The sequence below is a fragment of the Helicoverpa armigera genome, chromosome 7, assembly GCF_030705265.1.
Source record: "Helicoverpa armigera isolate CAAS_96S chromosome 7, ASM3070526v1, whole genome shotgun sequence".
In the NCBI taxonomy this organism is placed as follows: Eukaryota; Metazoa; Arthropoda; class Insecta; order Lepidoptera; family Noctuidae; genus Helicoverpa; species Helicoverpa armigera.
The window spans coordinates 8,025,824-8,043,157 of NC_087126.1; the positions used below are offsets into that span (position 1 = coordinate 8,025,824).

Below are 17,334 nucleotides of genomic sequence, written 5' to 3' on the forward strand. Positions count from 1 at the left end.
GTATCCCGCTAAGAAAACCACTTTCTTCCATTCAACTATTCTACATAAAGTCTAAAAGAAATAATTATCATATTATCTTTAGTATATTTATGATATTATTAGTGAAGGCATGACATGCGCATAGGCCATTATCATTAGATACGACACTTAGTAAACCTTCGTGAGGCATAAAACAACGTGTTTCGTAAGGTGACCATGGCCATATAGAGGTAATAACAAAACTCACGGGCTTTCATACCAATAAAACAATATAAAATAGTTATTGACAATAATTTATTCTATGGTTTACAGAGTTGACTTTTGGGGGAATTCGAACTTTGACTCTATGACTAGAGTGCAACTTAGTTATACTGTATTTAGCTCTCTGGGAAAATTATAGCAAATAGTAAGTATAAGAAGGCACCTGATGACTCAAGTTAATTTGAAGAAATCACTATCATCTCATAATATAAATTACCCATATACCTAAAGAGAGATACAAATCCAGAGTGACGTAGTAATTTTCACACCAATAAGCTTAAATCCTTTAGCTAATCGGTCTAATCTAGCAGTTATCGAGTCAGTTAAACTAAGCGCAGTCACAGTCACCGACGCCGGCACCGTTCACATGAAACACTATAAATTCGTACATTAACGTCTATTCCGTATCTGTTATGGTGCATAGAGTCAAACTCTATGGGAAGCCAAGTGGGCGGCCCTAATCTACTGATTACAACAGCATTATCGTACGCCAAGCAAAGAGGCACACATAACTTTTCCATAAATACGTAATTTGCTTGAAACATATTCTATTCATACATTTTGTTTATTCAATATTTTATCGAGTGTGTATACCATGTTTCCCGGAGCGTAATCTCGGTTTATATCTATCCGTACGAAGGCATATCTATTGAAATTAATTTATTTTCGGCTCGTAAAAATTTTGAATTCACAAAATGGAATTCTTTAGATTAAGTAAATTGACAATATTTAATACTTACGGTTTGATATTTATTGTTGGGTATCGGATCAAAGAGGTGATGATAAGGATTACAGAATTCCTATATGACACTTCTATAGTAGACATGAATTATCTAGGACAGAACTACTTTGTCTCTTCTATTTTTGTTTCATCCTCCGGACGGCTAGACATGACTGAGGTGCACATCTGGCACAGCCCGACCAATGACTAATACCGCGCATTCTATGTCCTTCAGTAGGTTAAAATTCACACTTTTATTTTAACACCTCGCAAGGAAAAACCAATTTGCAGATAATAAAACTTACGTTGCCAATAAAATTAGCACAATCCGTTCCAAAAATGGTGTTTTCCAAAGATACGTGCATTTTACCTTTACGAGTAGATGTAGTTTGCTAGGCTGTCGAGTTGGAGGCAGTCGCAAACATCGTGCGCGCGCGCCGCCCCGCCGCGCGAGTCATCGCTCCTTCGAGTGTTGACATTCGATTGTTTATTCGCCTCGTCAAAGTCACATAACAGTTGCACAGACTAATTACATATAAATACGACATTTTTGTACACATCTTGACGACGACGTTTTATGGCCGTCAACTTTTGAACCCTTGCTGAGGTAGTTCCCCGGTCATTGAAGGTTAAGGTGTATTGGCTCATCTCGTGTTACAAAGTTTACTTAAAAGTTATGCATTCAAAGGGTCATATTATTTATTCGTTTATCTATTTATGTGTGTTTCTTTCATCTAAAACTCCCATTCCATTAAACCTCACGCTAAGCTTTATTCGGATTAAGCCGAGTGACAGCCAAGGTTTATGCCCACTTTATTATATTTTCCCGCCACCAAATCCTTGACACTTCTGAACAATATTTTGACGTGAACAACAATAAATAAAGGCGAAATTTTCATTGTGTCACTATTTACTGTCCATATATGTATTGTATGTGAAATATTAAGTACACAGAATCTGTCCAGCAAGGTCGAAAGCCAGACATAATCTTTGGGATTAAAGAAACAGATGGGACAAAACGATCATAAGTTTATGTTAAGAAAGTAGTGTATTATTCGTGTGGAAACTTACGACAATGTTCTAACAGAGACACATTGTAACCTCCAGACATATCGTTACCAATAATATTCTTAAACTTTTTGCAGTATTAGGTATAGATAATTTTATTCTAGAGCAATATTACGAATTAAAGCTGTATCAATGTTAAATGGTGCCTGATCTGTCGACTTACCTTCTGCAACTAATCTGTCTTTATCAAGACATATGTACAAGTGTAATCTAGGGCGCCACTAAGCCTGTCTTATCAAAATTATCAACCTGAAATCAATGTGTCTCCTTTCGTAGACATCAGTACCTACTTCACAAGACACTAAATATAAACCATTACTACTAAGTTTTTGAGTAAATTTCGAGTAAATGCTTAGCTCATATTTTTCTAGCCTTACTAAACCACTGTCGTAGAACTTACCTCCTATCAGAAGTCTCGATTGCAACACACCGTCAATCGATTAGTTCATACGATAAAATGCATAGATAAGTGATAAATTGCCCTTCCATACGTTTTATCTTCACTTGTCAACTTCCTCTGCACAATCTTAGTTACATATACCTTTGTATGACTGACTGTACTTTGAAATATGTAAAACAGTCTTCTAAGAATGCTATCAGTGAATTAAATCGAGCATGTTTATGTATTATCTAATCATGATAGTGTTATAAAAGAAATTATACCCGATGACTAAGTTTATTAGTATGTCTGGTTGATTGCTATCAGTTAGACTTAAGTCTGAATTGATAGCTATCGGAGAGACAGTTATGATTTTTATCATTATCAAATAAACGTCAGGGCATTGGCCACGTGAACGCAATATAAATTTTAATAAAAGTGTAAAACACAATAAAACACAAACTACTTTTTCCTTATAAAAATTTACAGAGTTGTAAAGTAAAATAAGAACCTAACATTTTTAAACTTTGATATAGATAATCACCGTAATACCACGATCGATCTTCAATTAATTTTTGCTGTCGAAAAGCTGATGATATCAGGAGAACCAGAGGTACCCCAGCCCATCGACAACAACAAACAATCATCTATAGACAATAAAAAATAATTTCACTTCTATACCTCCATACATTTCTCTTACCGTTGTCGACTAAACTGGCGGCGAACACATTTCCTTACAAATCGTTATCGGAAATGGCGTCAAGTGAAGTTGTTTCGCTGGAAAACCCTTATCTTGCAACAGAAGGTATGTCGAGTACATCGTCATCATATTAATACGAGCTCAGGGTTGGTAGGAAACTAGGATATAGGATTTAGTGAGATAATTTTCTGAAACGTGGGGTATTATGTTAACGGGAATAGATAGGGGACTCTTTTCCATTTGAAACTTTTACGTTTGTCGGTATATGTTTGTCAATTCAAATGAAGAATCTATCAATTCCAACAGAGCCTAATGATCAAAAGTGTAACAGAACTTTTGGACGTTACCACATAGAGGGATTACAGGTTTCTTCTAATAATTATTGTCTTAACCGTGCTATATTGCTCGGGCATAGATATTACTCGTAGATCTGAAAAGGAAGTTTTCAAGTCATACACCAACTTTCTTCCACATACTTATGAACACGAGCTCTCAATCTTGTTAAAGGAACTAGGATACTTCAAATGTTCAAGGTGATACTATATAAACTTAGGAATGTGTGACAGCCCTATGAACCCATCACTGGAACTTTGAACCTGTTTAACATGACATAATGCAGTTGGAGTCGGCTTCGTCAGCTAAATATCCCTACGCAGATTCTTATTATTTTTACAAGTAAATACTAAGTACATAGCCACCTATATATGTAAAGACTAGGGTACTTTATAACCTTAGCAATTTTAAGCTGCCTCATCCGATTCATCCCTAAAGCAGATAGGTAGGTACTGAACGTCAACAGACAAATATTACAAAAATATTTTTACATACTTATAGGTATTTATAACATATAGTATTAGTTAAAAATCAAGGATTATAAAAAGAAAGCACCTTCACTTCGTTACATCATTATTTCGATACAATTACCATGTAAGTGCGAATTCGGTCACTCCATAAACTTCGATGGTTAATAAAGAACAATATAATTTGGGGAAAGTTGGTATCATTTGTACGTTATGGTACCTATCCTATACGCCTTCCTAATTGGGATCGGATTTCTTAATTATTGGGAAAAAATCTGTCACATATTTTTGGGATAACCTAAATATGGTCGGATACGTGATTTATAACTGGGTATAAAAAAACAATTATTTTTGTAAAATTTAGGTCTACGATTCGAAACTCGTGATTAAAACGCTCGCTTGATACGCTGCAAAGAGCGCTTTAATCACTAAACGTATTTAACTATGATGTCTCAATTAGATATTATAATATTTCCCAACAGCACATTAATTAATTCATTTGCAACTGACGTTATTATATACCAACAAACACATGCTTCAAGTGTCCACAAGTATTAAAGAACTACTTAGCAAAACTTAAATAAATACTGATGACAAACAGGAAACCTCATTAGACAGAATCCACAATACATAGTAGCTTAATCGTGACTTGTAGTGCTTAGACAAGTGGCTGCAAATCTTAATGTGTCTAAAAACAAGTTGTGTGAGTGCTCAAGTGTTGCCAGTCACTCACTCACCTCTATTCCAAGGAGTTTATTGACGAGACTAAAATATTGGCGCGGCGTTTCCTCTGCAAATACAGGTGTATTGGTCACAATAATAATGCTACTGTTAAATACATTATATTAATATATTGTAATGAAAACATGATGATCCCTGAACATGATAAGGCCTTATCTTTTTTACAGTAACTATTTACCAGCAATCTTTCCTAAGCTTTCTTTTTAGGAAAATGTTTCCTTTCACTGAAAAAATAACAAGAAAGATTTCTGAACTTATTTCAGTTTACGTGTACACTGAAGATTTCTGTGGATGAAAAAACACTACTAACGAGCCCATGTTGTTTACCTACTTGTATTTTTTTCCTAACATATACGACAGTAGCCCATAAAATAACTTCTATGAAGATTTTCTTTGTTTTTCAGAGGCACATCCAACAAGGTACGATTGTTAAACAATCGGGTTTGATCAAAGTCTATTGGGTATAGGAAAAAACATCGTAAGGAAATCCGTGCAGCTCCATCAGAGGTATCTATGATGCGTTAAATAAGATCCGATAAGCATCATTTTCCACGTTCTTTTCAGGAAATTCGAAGTTTGCAGGTACACCTGAATTTCCACACACAAAACTAAGACATTTCCAAAAAAAGAGGTACAGCTCCAAAAAAAGCAATAAGTTATAAATATTTACGAATAGCTAAGTGACCTACTTAAAAAATTAAAAAGATGAAGAAGTGAACAAACCGACGAAAAAGTCAACTAAAAATGCAAATAAATCACAAGTAGACTAACATAATTATCTACTATTAACAACAACCAATTTAGAATTGCTAATATTAAACAATAGATCTAGTTCAAGTAGCTCTCCAGTGACCTAAATTTAAACTAATATTCAAAGGTAATCCCCCTTTAAATATTAATTGCTATTGACATCAGTTTACAGCTCAATATTGTCTGTTATCTATTTCATTAATTGTACGCAAATCGGCCATTTTCCTATGAATCTAGTACGAGTAGTAGAGTGGCGCTTATATTAAGAGGCAGATTATGATGAAATAAGTGATATTGTTATTTTCTTAGAAAGGAGGTGTGTCGCAATTTATGATGTTATTACGTTGTTAATCGCTGTAATAAGTCTGCATACTCAATTCATTAATGGGATGGTTTTCCTTAAACAAAAATGGTATGACTTGAACGCCTTCTGTTTTTAGCCAAACATGTGAAAAAAGGTCGGTTACATACCTATTAAACGGAGTCTTTTTCAGTTCAATAAAAATCTAAGGATTTGACTCAAGAGACTATTTATTCAATTAATATAATAAGCCCTGTGAACTCGTTGACTGTTACTCTATGAAGATTGTGGTATTTAGAGCACAAGCCTGATTGAGACCAGTTAATATTTTAGGCTACTTGACCCGACAGTATAAACAATAACAAGTTCGAGACGATTGGCTATAACAAATACAAAAACATCCGAATTGAGAACCTCCTCCTTCTTTGGAAGTCGGTTAAAAATTACATACGTAATAGAACAACATTGAAGTTTGATCTATTTAAACTACTCAAAATTCTGAGTATAACACTACATAAAATAATAATTATCGTGTCTGTATTATTATTGCACTCACGTACCTACGGCTACCTATTTGCGACCACCATGGTCCGTTTTATCGCTACATTTCAACAGATCATGGGACTTAGAATTTTAAAGAGTGGAATATAACGTTGTAATCAAGGTGCTTGGAAAACAAAAGATTTTATCACCCAATAAGGAGACCCTTTGTAAGTACGACCATTGGTACTTAATTGTACAAAAAATACCAATTAATTTTTACTTTATTAAGGAGTACATATTTGTATCAAAATATCAATAAGATTAACACAGTCCAACCACAAACAGCTGAATATCTATAATTCCTAAACCATTTACCCCACCGCTCATCTGCCACTATTAATTTAAAATGAGAAGCGACAATTATATAAAATATATTATAGTGAGGGGAACCCAAATCGAGAACTAATCGATTTACCTACATCATCGATTGCATTCATCACTCCCCTAGCGCCTGTGAAATGACCAGCGATGTCACCCCGGTATAATATAAATAGGAAACATATAATTCTCGACCAAATTGGTCTATTTCCGCACAAAATCGACGACTCAATTCGTCACGGAATGGACAATGGTCTAACTCGAAGATCATCCCAATTTAATCTCTATGTGTTACAGTATATGGTCTATATTTAAATGACAGGACTGTGAAAAGAGACACGCAAATCAGAACTAAATAAATTCTCAACCAGATAACACTTTTTCCATTTCTCTATCTAGAAGGAAAATAAAAACATATAACCTTTATACTTTTATTAAGATGATTAATAACGACATATTTTATGCCTAAAACTAAACCTATATTCACATAGAAATATTACATAATTACCTAATCACATAATTTAAAAACATGTTAAAAGAACAATACGTTTTAAATTACCTATATACAATACATACGAGTACAGAATTCATAAATCTTTCAATAGTTCATAAATCCTATATTAGTATCTTATAAGTATTTTAGAAAATAATTACTACATTATTTACAATTGTAAAGAAAGGGATTCGCCCCACTAATGATATCACCTTTGCTTGACAAATTGAAGAAGCACAATGGAATAATAATTTCTAATATAATGACAGCATCTGCTCACAGTATTTGTAAAGAAATATTTTTGTCACGTGTCCTGTCAAATAAAAGCAGTATATTGAATAAATCTTATTATAACCACCACAATAGGTGTCAAATGGGCAATAATTCTTTGGCATTGTGGTCAATCGAATGCTATTATCCTTTACGGGACTACGGGATTTTCCAAATCATTACATTTTATTTTCGGAAGCATTTGGGACAAACTGACAATGAACGGTATTAAAGGTATTATTACTGTCACAATATTGAACGTAAGTACAGTTTATTTAGATACATCCTCTTGATATAATCCCCTTTTATATAAAAACTAATCCAGACACATTACATAAAGTTTTTGCCGTCTAATCCTTAAATGTCAAATGTCTGCCAAATTATATTCGGTAAAATATAACAACATAAAAGAAAAAAGAGCTTGTCCGTGTAAATAAAATAATAAAAACACAATTCGAAGTGACGGCATAATAACGTAAATATCAAAAAACAATATAAGTAGGCAATGTCGTAAGCTTTTGATATCTTCATGTTTTTTTCTCTAATCCGAGAGAAGAACAATAATACTAAGAGCTTTTTAATCGAGTGAAGTTAATAATTCAGTACGGCTTTTTGCGTACTTCCAAGATAGTAGTACTGTACATCATTACGCATCAAATAAAGCGAATAAGTACATTTCATTGAAAAAGTCAGCAATTAAAAGAGGTAGACTACATTATTGTTCCACAAATTTCATGTAACTCTACATCATTATTTTCAAAATCCACGTAATGAGTCAACAATACAAATTATCCACAATTACTGCGTTACCACGCAGGAAAGAACAAGTCATCTCACTATCGTTAGCGAGCGAAAAAAATGTAATCATCGCAAAATCAGGTAAGGCAAAACATTTTTTGTTAGTCTACTCAAAATAGAAGTGAGTTATCACTCTCATTAAAAAGAACAATTCGGCTAAAGTGTTCGCAAAAACTGTCACCAGTCTGACACATCACCGTTGCCAGGTGTTTCTTACAAGTTTAACAGACACATTAATTAACAGTTTTATTTAAGCTCGTCTCAGTTGTTCATTGTCGCATTATGATGTATAGCGTGGTTTGTGAGCAAAAACTCTATGGGCTAATAGTCGTCGTGTGATCAATTCGCCAGACAGCATGACGCGGCCGTTGCTAACTAATCTAGGTGACGTGAAGTTACGAAGAATCGACGAAGAATTGACGATGGAAATTGTTGTTCAGTCTTTTGTTTTATTTATTTTAAGGTTAGTTGTAGTTGCCTTGTTGTGGTAACTGAAAACAGATAAAAATGAAATAGTCATTAGTAATACGGCAAACTTTTACATAACTCTTTAGTTGGACGCAAATAACAGACAAAATTAAGGGTTAATTTTGCAAATGATACCTATACATAAAATATAAAGACCCAGTTGCACCATTAAACTATAACGACAACCAAACCATAACCAGCCGTATACTCTCCGCCCATTGGTCAAATCGGCAATTTGACAACTGAAAATTGCTCAGTTATCATTAAAGTTAAATGGTCCAACTCACCATAATGTACCAATTTTAACAAAACACATTTTACCGCTTTCCGCATATAACTTTTTAAAGTTATTGTTAACATTATATTAAGTCTTCAACCCAGTTTCAGAAATAAAAAGCGGACTTGTTATTACCATCTACGTAAAAGGAAGGTGTCGACTGGTGTAATGAAAGTTCAATAAGTATCTTAATTTCGAACACGTTTATTTTGGAAACCTATAAACTCAGCAGAAGTAAGGATCAACAATATATTTTGGTAAATGAGAGTTAGTTTATCTGGTCTTCTTGGAAGATAAATTGAGCCCTAACAGAGAACTTTTATTCTGCCTTATGCCAAACTATGAACAGCGTGCAAAACATGTGACTTAATATCCTTAGAAATAACCACTAAGTACCGCTTCAACAAAATCTATGCACTACACACAATGGAAATCAGAATCAGATTAATTGCAGCATTAAATCCTTGAATCTCTAACCTCAAACCGTTTCCTTATAGAACATACGATTTGAAATGTAAATCAGCTCCGAAGTAATTACATTGTAGCTCCTAGACGATACATCTGGGCGACTCAAGGTCTGGGAATTGAGGAAACACGACCAAGAAAAAAAAATCTAGCGTACGATTAGCGTATTATTTCTATATCCATCATAGAGAAAAAAAACAGATATATAAATATTGATAAAAAAACGACAGACAAAAACTAATGACTGATCAAAGTAGAGCAACTTCCTTGTCAACGTACAGTTATTTGGTTAGATTTATTGCTTGTTTGTTCAATGTAAAAACTGCGTTCGTATAATCAGGACTTGGGTCCGTATAATTATCGTGTTGGTATTATAAAACACGGTCAGTTGTGTCGTGCCGTTAAGTAACCTGGATATGTAATCGGTCAAATCTATGTAGTGTAACATTTTTTGTGGATTTGAATGTATTTCGTAGCTGTAAAAGCTTAAGGAACCTTTACCTGTCCAAAAACCAAATGTAGAACTCAAAACTATATCATTATGACAAGAAACTCTCGTAAACAAACATACGTACCAAACGAGGCAACTGTTGATACATAAATAATTCACCCTTATATATTTATTTACTTTTTTTCTTACCGCCGTAGCTCAAAACGACCCTTAGTTTAGGACCTACATAATAAAGATAGTTCAGTCAGTAATAAAAAATAAATTCTAATGACCAGACGCATAATGTTGTCAAACATTAAATACAAGACAAATTGACTCGGTCATTGGCTAATAACTTTAACATCAGCATGATATAACTAACGACATGGTTCTGTTCGCAGTCCAATCTCATAAAGTATTATAATATCCTCTTCAAAAGACAAATTTTCACAAATTACTACAGCTTAAACAATAAATAACTATAAAGTATGTCTGTATCTTCATAGTTAAACGTTAATCACAATATCTTATCGTCTTTAGTCATAAATATTGCACCGTAATAAACGACTGCTATGCAAATTTCTTTATGGTACTTTAAAAAATGTATTTTATTGAAAACACGAGGTACTTTGTAGTTAATTTTCTATTCAATGGCTCATATTGAACACTTACATACTGTTAATTTCGATCATATTCGATTCTATCGAGTTATTCTCATTCACGAACAATACGATTTGAATTGCATATGAAACTGAAGTACAAAAGCTTTTTATAGCAATGCGTTTAACCTACAATTCAAACACAAAGAAAAAATATGCGTAAAACATTCTAAAGTAATTGAAATTATATTCACTGACCCACCTACGGACCCCAATATTGTAGAGAAACTTATAATATAAATTTCCTCAAATGTCAAAAAACAAAGACCAATGGCTGATATGAAAATCAATAAAGATTATAATGACGATATTATTATACGTTATAAACAAACATTTGCACTGAATTGTATCTTTCTCACATAAATCAATAGAGCTTTCTTTGTCTGTGTGTCGAAAATTGACAACTCACTTTATGAAAAGTTTGGTGAATATATTTTTATTGGGCTATTCATAGTTATCTGCTGTGATTTACGAATAAGTGTGGTGATTCATCAATCGATCAGTAAACTGAATGGTGACAGAGTTATAAAATTAACTGTTAGATCTAAACCACTAAGGTTAGAGGAATTATAATACAAACTTCGAAAATACATAAGTCAATTTTACAAATAAAAAATATAGAATGGTATATTATACTCAATAAATTAGTACCCAAATAGTTTACAAAAACAACATGGTGTAAACAAAAACTGAATGAACCACGCTAAACCACAAGAGAACACTACTAAATTATTCAAACAAGCCTCAACTAGTCTCCGTAATAGCCATACAATTCATTAGCTCCCCCAAGTGAAGAATTAAAATTGATTGATAGGTGACATAAAAATTTAACGTCTCGACTTAACTGGGTATCAATCAGGCGTTTCGTCGGCTGTCTCATTGACCAGATATGACTTATATATACTTCGGAGCCTTTTATGTTATAGACACCTTTACTTACTCGACTTAACGATGACATTTTATTTAGGGGCTTATCTAGTCGGGTGGCCTAATCTTTGGACATTTTTCGACAGTAAACTAAAAAATAATTTGATAAAAATTTTGGTGTAATTGAAGGGAGATTGATTTAAGAACTCGTTACTTGCAGTCTTAAATTATGTCTCGACTTTTAATTTAATAGATATGTCGGATAATGTATTGATTTACTGTACCCATTACCGTTATACTTACATTCTATAGAGTTACTATTTAATTTAGACTTTTAGGACCGGTATTTTGATGATGGCGATACAATCACATATAAAGACAAACAGTATTACAAATTGACGAACTTTTGTTTACACTCTCGCAACGTGCACCTTAAACTTACTATAAAATACTAGCCATAAAAGGAGACGAGCTGTAAACACCAGCATCATAATTCAAGCAAAAATATTCTGTAACATCAGCAGAAAAATACATCGACCCAATGCTTCGTGGTTTCCTAAAAATAATCTTTTATTGCAACTGTAAGGTAGTGCAGAAGTTTTGTCAGGTGCCGATAAATAAGAACTTTACCCACTTACATTGTAAGACGTAGCTGTAAATAGTTGGCTTGTTTTTCTAAAATAAACCCCGAGTCGGTCTAAATGTTTGCAGTTTTATACGTTTCGATGTCTCAATTTAGAAATTTGAAGCTGCTTAGATGATAAACGGTTTAATTTCTGAGAGATGTGGGCGTAGGTACCTTCAACGTTTTAAATATGAAATAAGCATAACATACAAAATTTCATATGTTATTATCTAACATAATTTTCCAAATTATTGCCGAGCTTCGAACTCCGCATTCTAGGAATATCCCATAAAAATCGTTAATCATAATCAACCGCAGTCGTAAAAACGGTAGTGACGTCACAATCTCGGAGTCAGCATTTAGCAGGTGCGCGCTCCCAAACAAATCATGTTATGGCGCGTATGATTCGATTTTCGAAATATTCAACGTTCGTATTTTTATCTTTATACGTCGCCAGTGTCAAATTTCCTGTTTTTCAGACAAAGTCTTCCAATTCTAGAACGATGTTCCGCTATTGTTTTTCGCGTATTTTTATTCGACTTCTTCTCTGATTTCAATATAAACTTTTCAAACGATTCTTGAATCGGTATCTGTACACGTAAAGCCTAATTTTGTTTTCTTTTGTAGTTTCTGTCTCTGTCCTAATGGTGTTTTTTTATATATTATTTCATAAATGTAAGTTTCAAAGGATTGTGATAAAGTACAGTGTAAACAAGCTAAACTTTCGAGAAAAGCTTTTTTTCTTTGAGTCGGTTTGAAATTAATATTCCCAATATTCTACAAATAAATTGAGGAATAATATAATAATTGCAAAGAGCAACGTCAGCATTTTCGTAAATGAACTGAGCCACGACAGAATATACGCGATACAATTCGCGGTCGGCATAAATTGAATTCGTACGCGATGAACCCACAAACCACGGATTAGTAATAAATGAAGTACCCAAACACGCGCTAGGGATAGCAAAACTCTATATTGCAATGTATCCCGATGTGGCAACATATGCAGTTCTTAGTCATCATTCATAGCCTTTTTTTTTTTTTTTTTTGTTGTCGCTGGGCTAAAAATGCTATTACGCATCCCCTTCCCGTCGGGGGACGGGAGAGGGGTATGTGGGACTCCCCGGTAAAGACGTTCCCGGTATACCCACTAAAAAGGCCCAGCGGCACTCCGACCTCGCCTGAGTGGAGGGGGTCTGGGAATCTATGGCATCCAGTCCCCCACCGGCGATTGCCCGCCTTACGGCAGGCCCCTCATGCCTCCCCCCAGTGGGGAGGGGTCCCTATGATGGCCGGAGCACAAGGGGCGGTCCTTGTGGTGCAGGCGGTGGCACCCCCGTGCCTGTCGCCCGCTGATCACCCCCCGGGGCGGATGGGGACGGACGTTGTGTTCGCCGTCTTCCACCCCTTCTTCGTCTGCGGTGCGGCGCCGCGAGAGGGTCGCTCTCCCGCACGCGCTCCGCCGACTCCTTCTGTAACATGACGTCCTCACAGAAGGAGGCCACCGCTTCCCATGCCTCCTCACTTCGCAGCATGGCAGCAATCACGCTGGGGAGCGAGAGGTCGTCCCCGACTACTGCCACCAGGGTGCGGCGGGGTTCAGTCCACGATGGGCACACCTCGAGTGTGTGCTCTGCCGTATCCACCTCGGCTTCACAGTGGTGGCACTGTGGAGTCTCCTCCCTCCCAATCCGAAGCAGCCATGCCCGGACAGAACCTGCACCAGACGCATCGAGAGGCACCCGTGCCGCCGATCGAGCCATCCGTTCAGGACAGGCCCGATGGCATCCAACGTCCGGCGACCGAACGTTGCCGAGGCAAGGTCCTCGGCCCAGTGCCCAGTTATTACCTCCCTCGCTTCCTCCCGAACTTCTTCCCGTTCTATTGGGTCCGGGTGCCGGTCTAGAGCCCTCTGTGCCGCCTTCCAGTCGTACACTACAAGTACAAGGAGGGGTTCCCGCCAGAACGCACGCCGCCGCAAAGCTCACTGTACGGTACGCCCTCGCCACCCGCTGCGCAATGACCCTCTGTGGCCTTCGGATGGCAGCGACGTTTCTCCGTCTGCACAGTGAGTCTGCCCAGATTGGGGCCCCGTACAAGGCCATACTCTTGAGTATGCCGGCATATAGACGACGGCATTGGTCGCCGGGCCTCCCGATGTTCGGGAGGAGCCATGAGAGGGCGCCCGCGGTCTTCATTAAGCGCGTCGACAACCCGCTGAAGTGGGCGCTGAAGTGCCACCTGCTGTCGAGGACTATGCCCAGATATTTCATCTGGGGCTGCACCCCAATGCGGACTCCCTCCACATGGATATGAGCGTCGGGCGGTTGGTGTTGCCGAGGCCCGTGGAAAAACACGGCTTCGGTCTTTTGCAGCGCCACCGTCAGCCCTAAGCGGGAGATCCTGTCCACCACTAGTGAACCGCCCGCCGAGGCCAAGCTGGCCGCCTCTGCAAAATTTCTCCCCCGGGCAGTCAGAAGGGTGTCGTCTGCATAGCAGATGACAGACGTGCCACGGGGGAGGTTTTCCCGCAAGAGCCAGTCGAATCCGATGTTCCACAGGAGTGGCCCCAGAACAGAGCCCTGTGGGACACCGGACTCGACGCCGTAACGTCGGAGCTGTCCCGTCTTGTCCACAAGGAGGACAGTGCGGTCCCTCAGGTAGTCCGCCAAAAGTCCCCGCAAATACGGAGGCACCCCATGGAAGCGGAGGGCCTCCAGTATGGTAGAGTGGGGAATAGAGTTGAAGGCGTTGGCTATGTCGAATGACACAGCCAACAGTCCATCCCCCGCATCCATCGCCTCCTTCACCTGATCCTTGAGTCGAGATAGTGCATCAACTGTCGAACGCTCAGCTCGAAAACCGAACTGGGCGTCCGCTAGATCTGGGCCGATTGTACTCAGGTGCCTGTTGATTCGGGCGGCGAGGACCCTCTCGAACATTCATAACCTAACTCTCAAATAACAACAATTTCAAAAGGTTTCTTAAGAAAACTTAACACTTACGAAGAAATTTTATGTTCTGATTTTTAATTTAGATTACAGGAACCCATGGATGGGTTTTCTCGAAGACGTAGCCAGAGAGCACAGCTTTAGTGATTGCTCCAGTTTTTATTTACTCTGTGCCCCCAGGCAGTCGGGTCATTTGCTAACTGGGTCTTTTATACAATTCTACAGCTCCATTTCAATGTATTTTCGAATGCCTCTTGTGCTTAAATGAACATTTCTAGAGAATCTTTTAATTAAATCTTAGCTCGAAACATTTAATTTATACTCATTTAATTTACGTGAAGCTACCCTCAGCTTACCAATTTACTTATTCAAAGAAAGATGGTATCTACTTACGAATCTTTTGACATTGCATTATTGTGTCTTTAGAAGTGTATTTTTTATGTGATAAATAAAAAAATACGATAATTATTATATAGCTGAATCGCCTATAAGTAAAAATAAGGGGAGATAAATCTAGAAGAAACATCATGATATCATAAAATAATCGTGTGCTACGAGATTTCGTAGCAACTTACTACGGCTGACTATATTTAGCTGAGACCAGACAAGCAACGGTGTGCGTGAAAGTAGCGTTGTTTGTGAAGCAAAATTGTGAATTTTAAACATCGTTTATTGTTATTGAACATAGAGTTAGAATAATATTAAATTAGGAGAAAAAAATTACATGAAATCAACCATTGAACAGTTACATTGATTCGTCATATTAATCTGCCACCTTTATAAAACAAATCGTTTCACGCCATATTGTCGTGTGCCATTTACCTGAATTAATAAAGTATTATAAGTAAATGAAAAATTGGATATCCTTAATATGATCACCCCTATTGCTTTAAAAATGTTATAAAGACAGAGAAAATTAAAACATATTTTGTATCCAATTTTTGTGAAAGTTACAAAAAAATTCATTAACATCATGTCCCTTATGACCTATTTCGTCGTAGTTCTATTCAATCAATCATTCCCAATCAAAGCGAAGAGCAAGATAAGCGTCTGTACGCAAAACAGGGCTTACATTCATAGTACACTGGCCGACAGCCAAATGTAGGGGCGGCACGTCTGACCAAGAACGTCTTACGTCTTCCCAATATTCTATCCATCCATTCTTTTGCATACTAGAGATATGAATGTATGCTACAATGAGTATGCTAAGTATGAATGTGAAAGGATGGAGAGACAGCGGCAGACCGAGGAAAAGATGGATTGATTGCCTGAAAGAGGACATGAATAAGAAGGGATGTAAGTATGACATCTCAAAAGTACATATTGCGCCGACCTCCAATGACTTAGGAACAGGGCATGAAGCAGAAGACTGGAGAGGAGATATAGATTTCGACATTACTTGTAGTTGTATGAGGCTAATATAAAAAATCTATCCCTAGTAACCAAATCCACGGATAGATAAGATATTGGGAACGTCTTAAAGGTTAAAGGTGACAAAAATAATGTAAGGAAAGGAACTAGTTTTGGTAAAGTAGATGTTTTAACAATGGTATCGGCGTGGGTGGACGCGATGGCCCGTTGCGGATTTTGGCAGTTTGCTGAAATATAATGACGATGTTCTTTAGGGTTAAGATGGTTCTGTAAAGAATTGTGTGTCGTATTGTTGATCTGTCGATTTTAGTAATAGCATTGCAAAAGTATAGTTGGTTACAAAAATTATAAACGTTCAGTAAATTCCAGAAGATATTAGGAATAGAAATTGGTTAACGAATCGAAATTACTTCTAAAACTACGTAATAAATTAATTTATTTATTTAAATTTTAGTACACATTGAACCTACTTTACATTTCCTTAAAACTCTATTTATAATTGGCATCAAACATACCTACCTAATGTTGAATTAAAGCAACCTATACAGTGGCTTTTATAGATCAGAAGGCTACCAAACACACGCTTGCTCATTCAATTACTCACGGCAACTAATACAAAGTTAGCTTAACACTTACTTAGCTCAGTAAATAACTAACGGAAACCTCCAATCACATAGTAAATTAGACCATAAATCTACTACAAGCAACGTGTTTACCAACTGTGTACAAGAAACGCGCGAAAACAGACAGACAGTAAAATGTTTATAGTACTATAAAACATGAAGGAGATGATTTCATTAATAACGTATGTACGTACTACCGTGGACTTTGCCGCCTGAACACTGATGAATTTTTTTGTTAAAGTCCTAGAGTGCTATTCAAAGAAAACCCAAATTATAATGTCGTTTAATTAAGATAAAGAAAAAAGCAAAGAAGTGTTTAAATTTTTTTGAATAAGCAAATAGAGACATGGTCAGGTGGGAGTGTCCCCGATAGTACTTAATTTAGTAGGTTGTGTTTTGTTGATAACAAGTTATCATAATGAGTCACATAAAATCATAATGAGTATTGTGGAAAATAATTGAATAAACAAAAGACG

General features: G+C 36.7%; 1 protein-coding gene across 2 annotated transcripts in view; it reads right to left on the reverse strand.

The window, feature by feature from the left end:
* The window catches only part of LOC110373029 (RNA/RNP complex-1-interacting phosphatase), a 210,088-nt gene that overhangs the window by 114,345 nt on the left and 78,409 nt on the right, over nucleotides 1-17,334 (reverse strand). The window contains exon 9 of one of the 2 annotated variants that reach the window (XM_021330128.3): nucleotides 7,161-8,613. The exons of the other annotated variant lie outside the window; for it this stretch is intronic. Within the exon in view, the coding sequence (XP_021185803.3) occupies nucleotides 8,587-8,613 (27 nt within the window). The 3' untranslated portion in view covers nucleotides 7,161-8,586. Of the gene's footprint in view, nucleotides 1-7,160; nucleotides 8,614-17,334 lie in introns of those variants that run through there. 2 annotated transcript variants of the gene reach the window in all.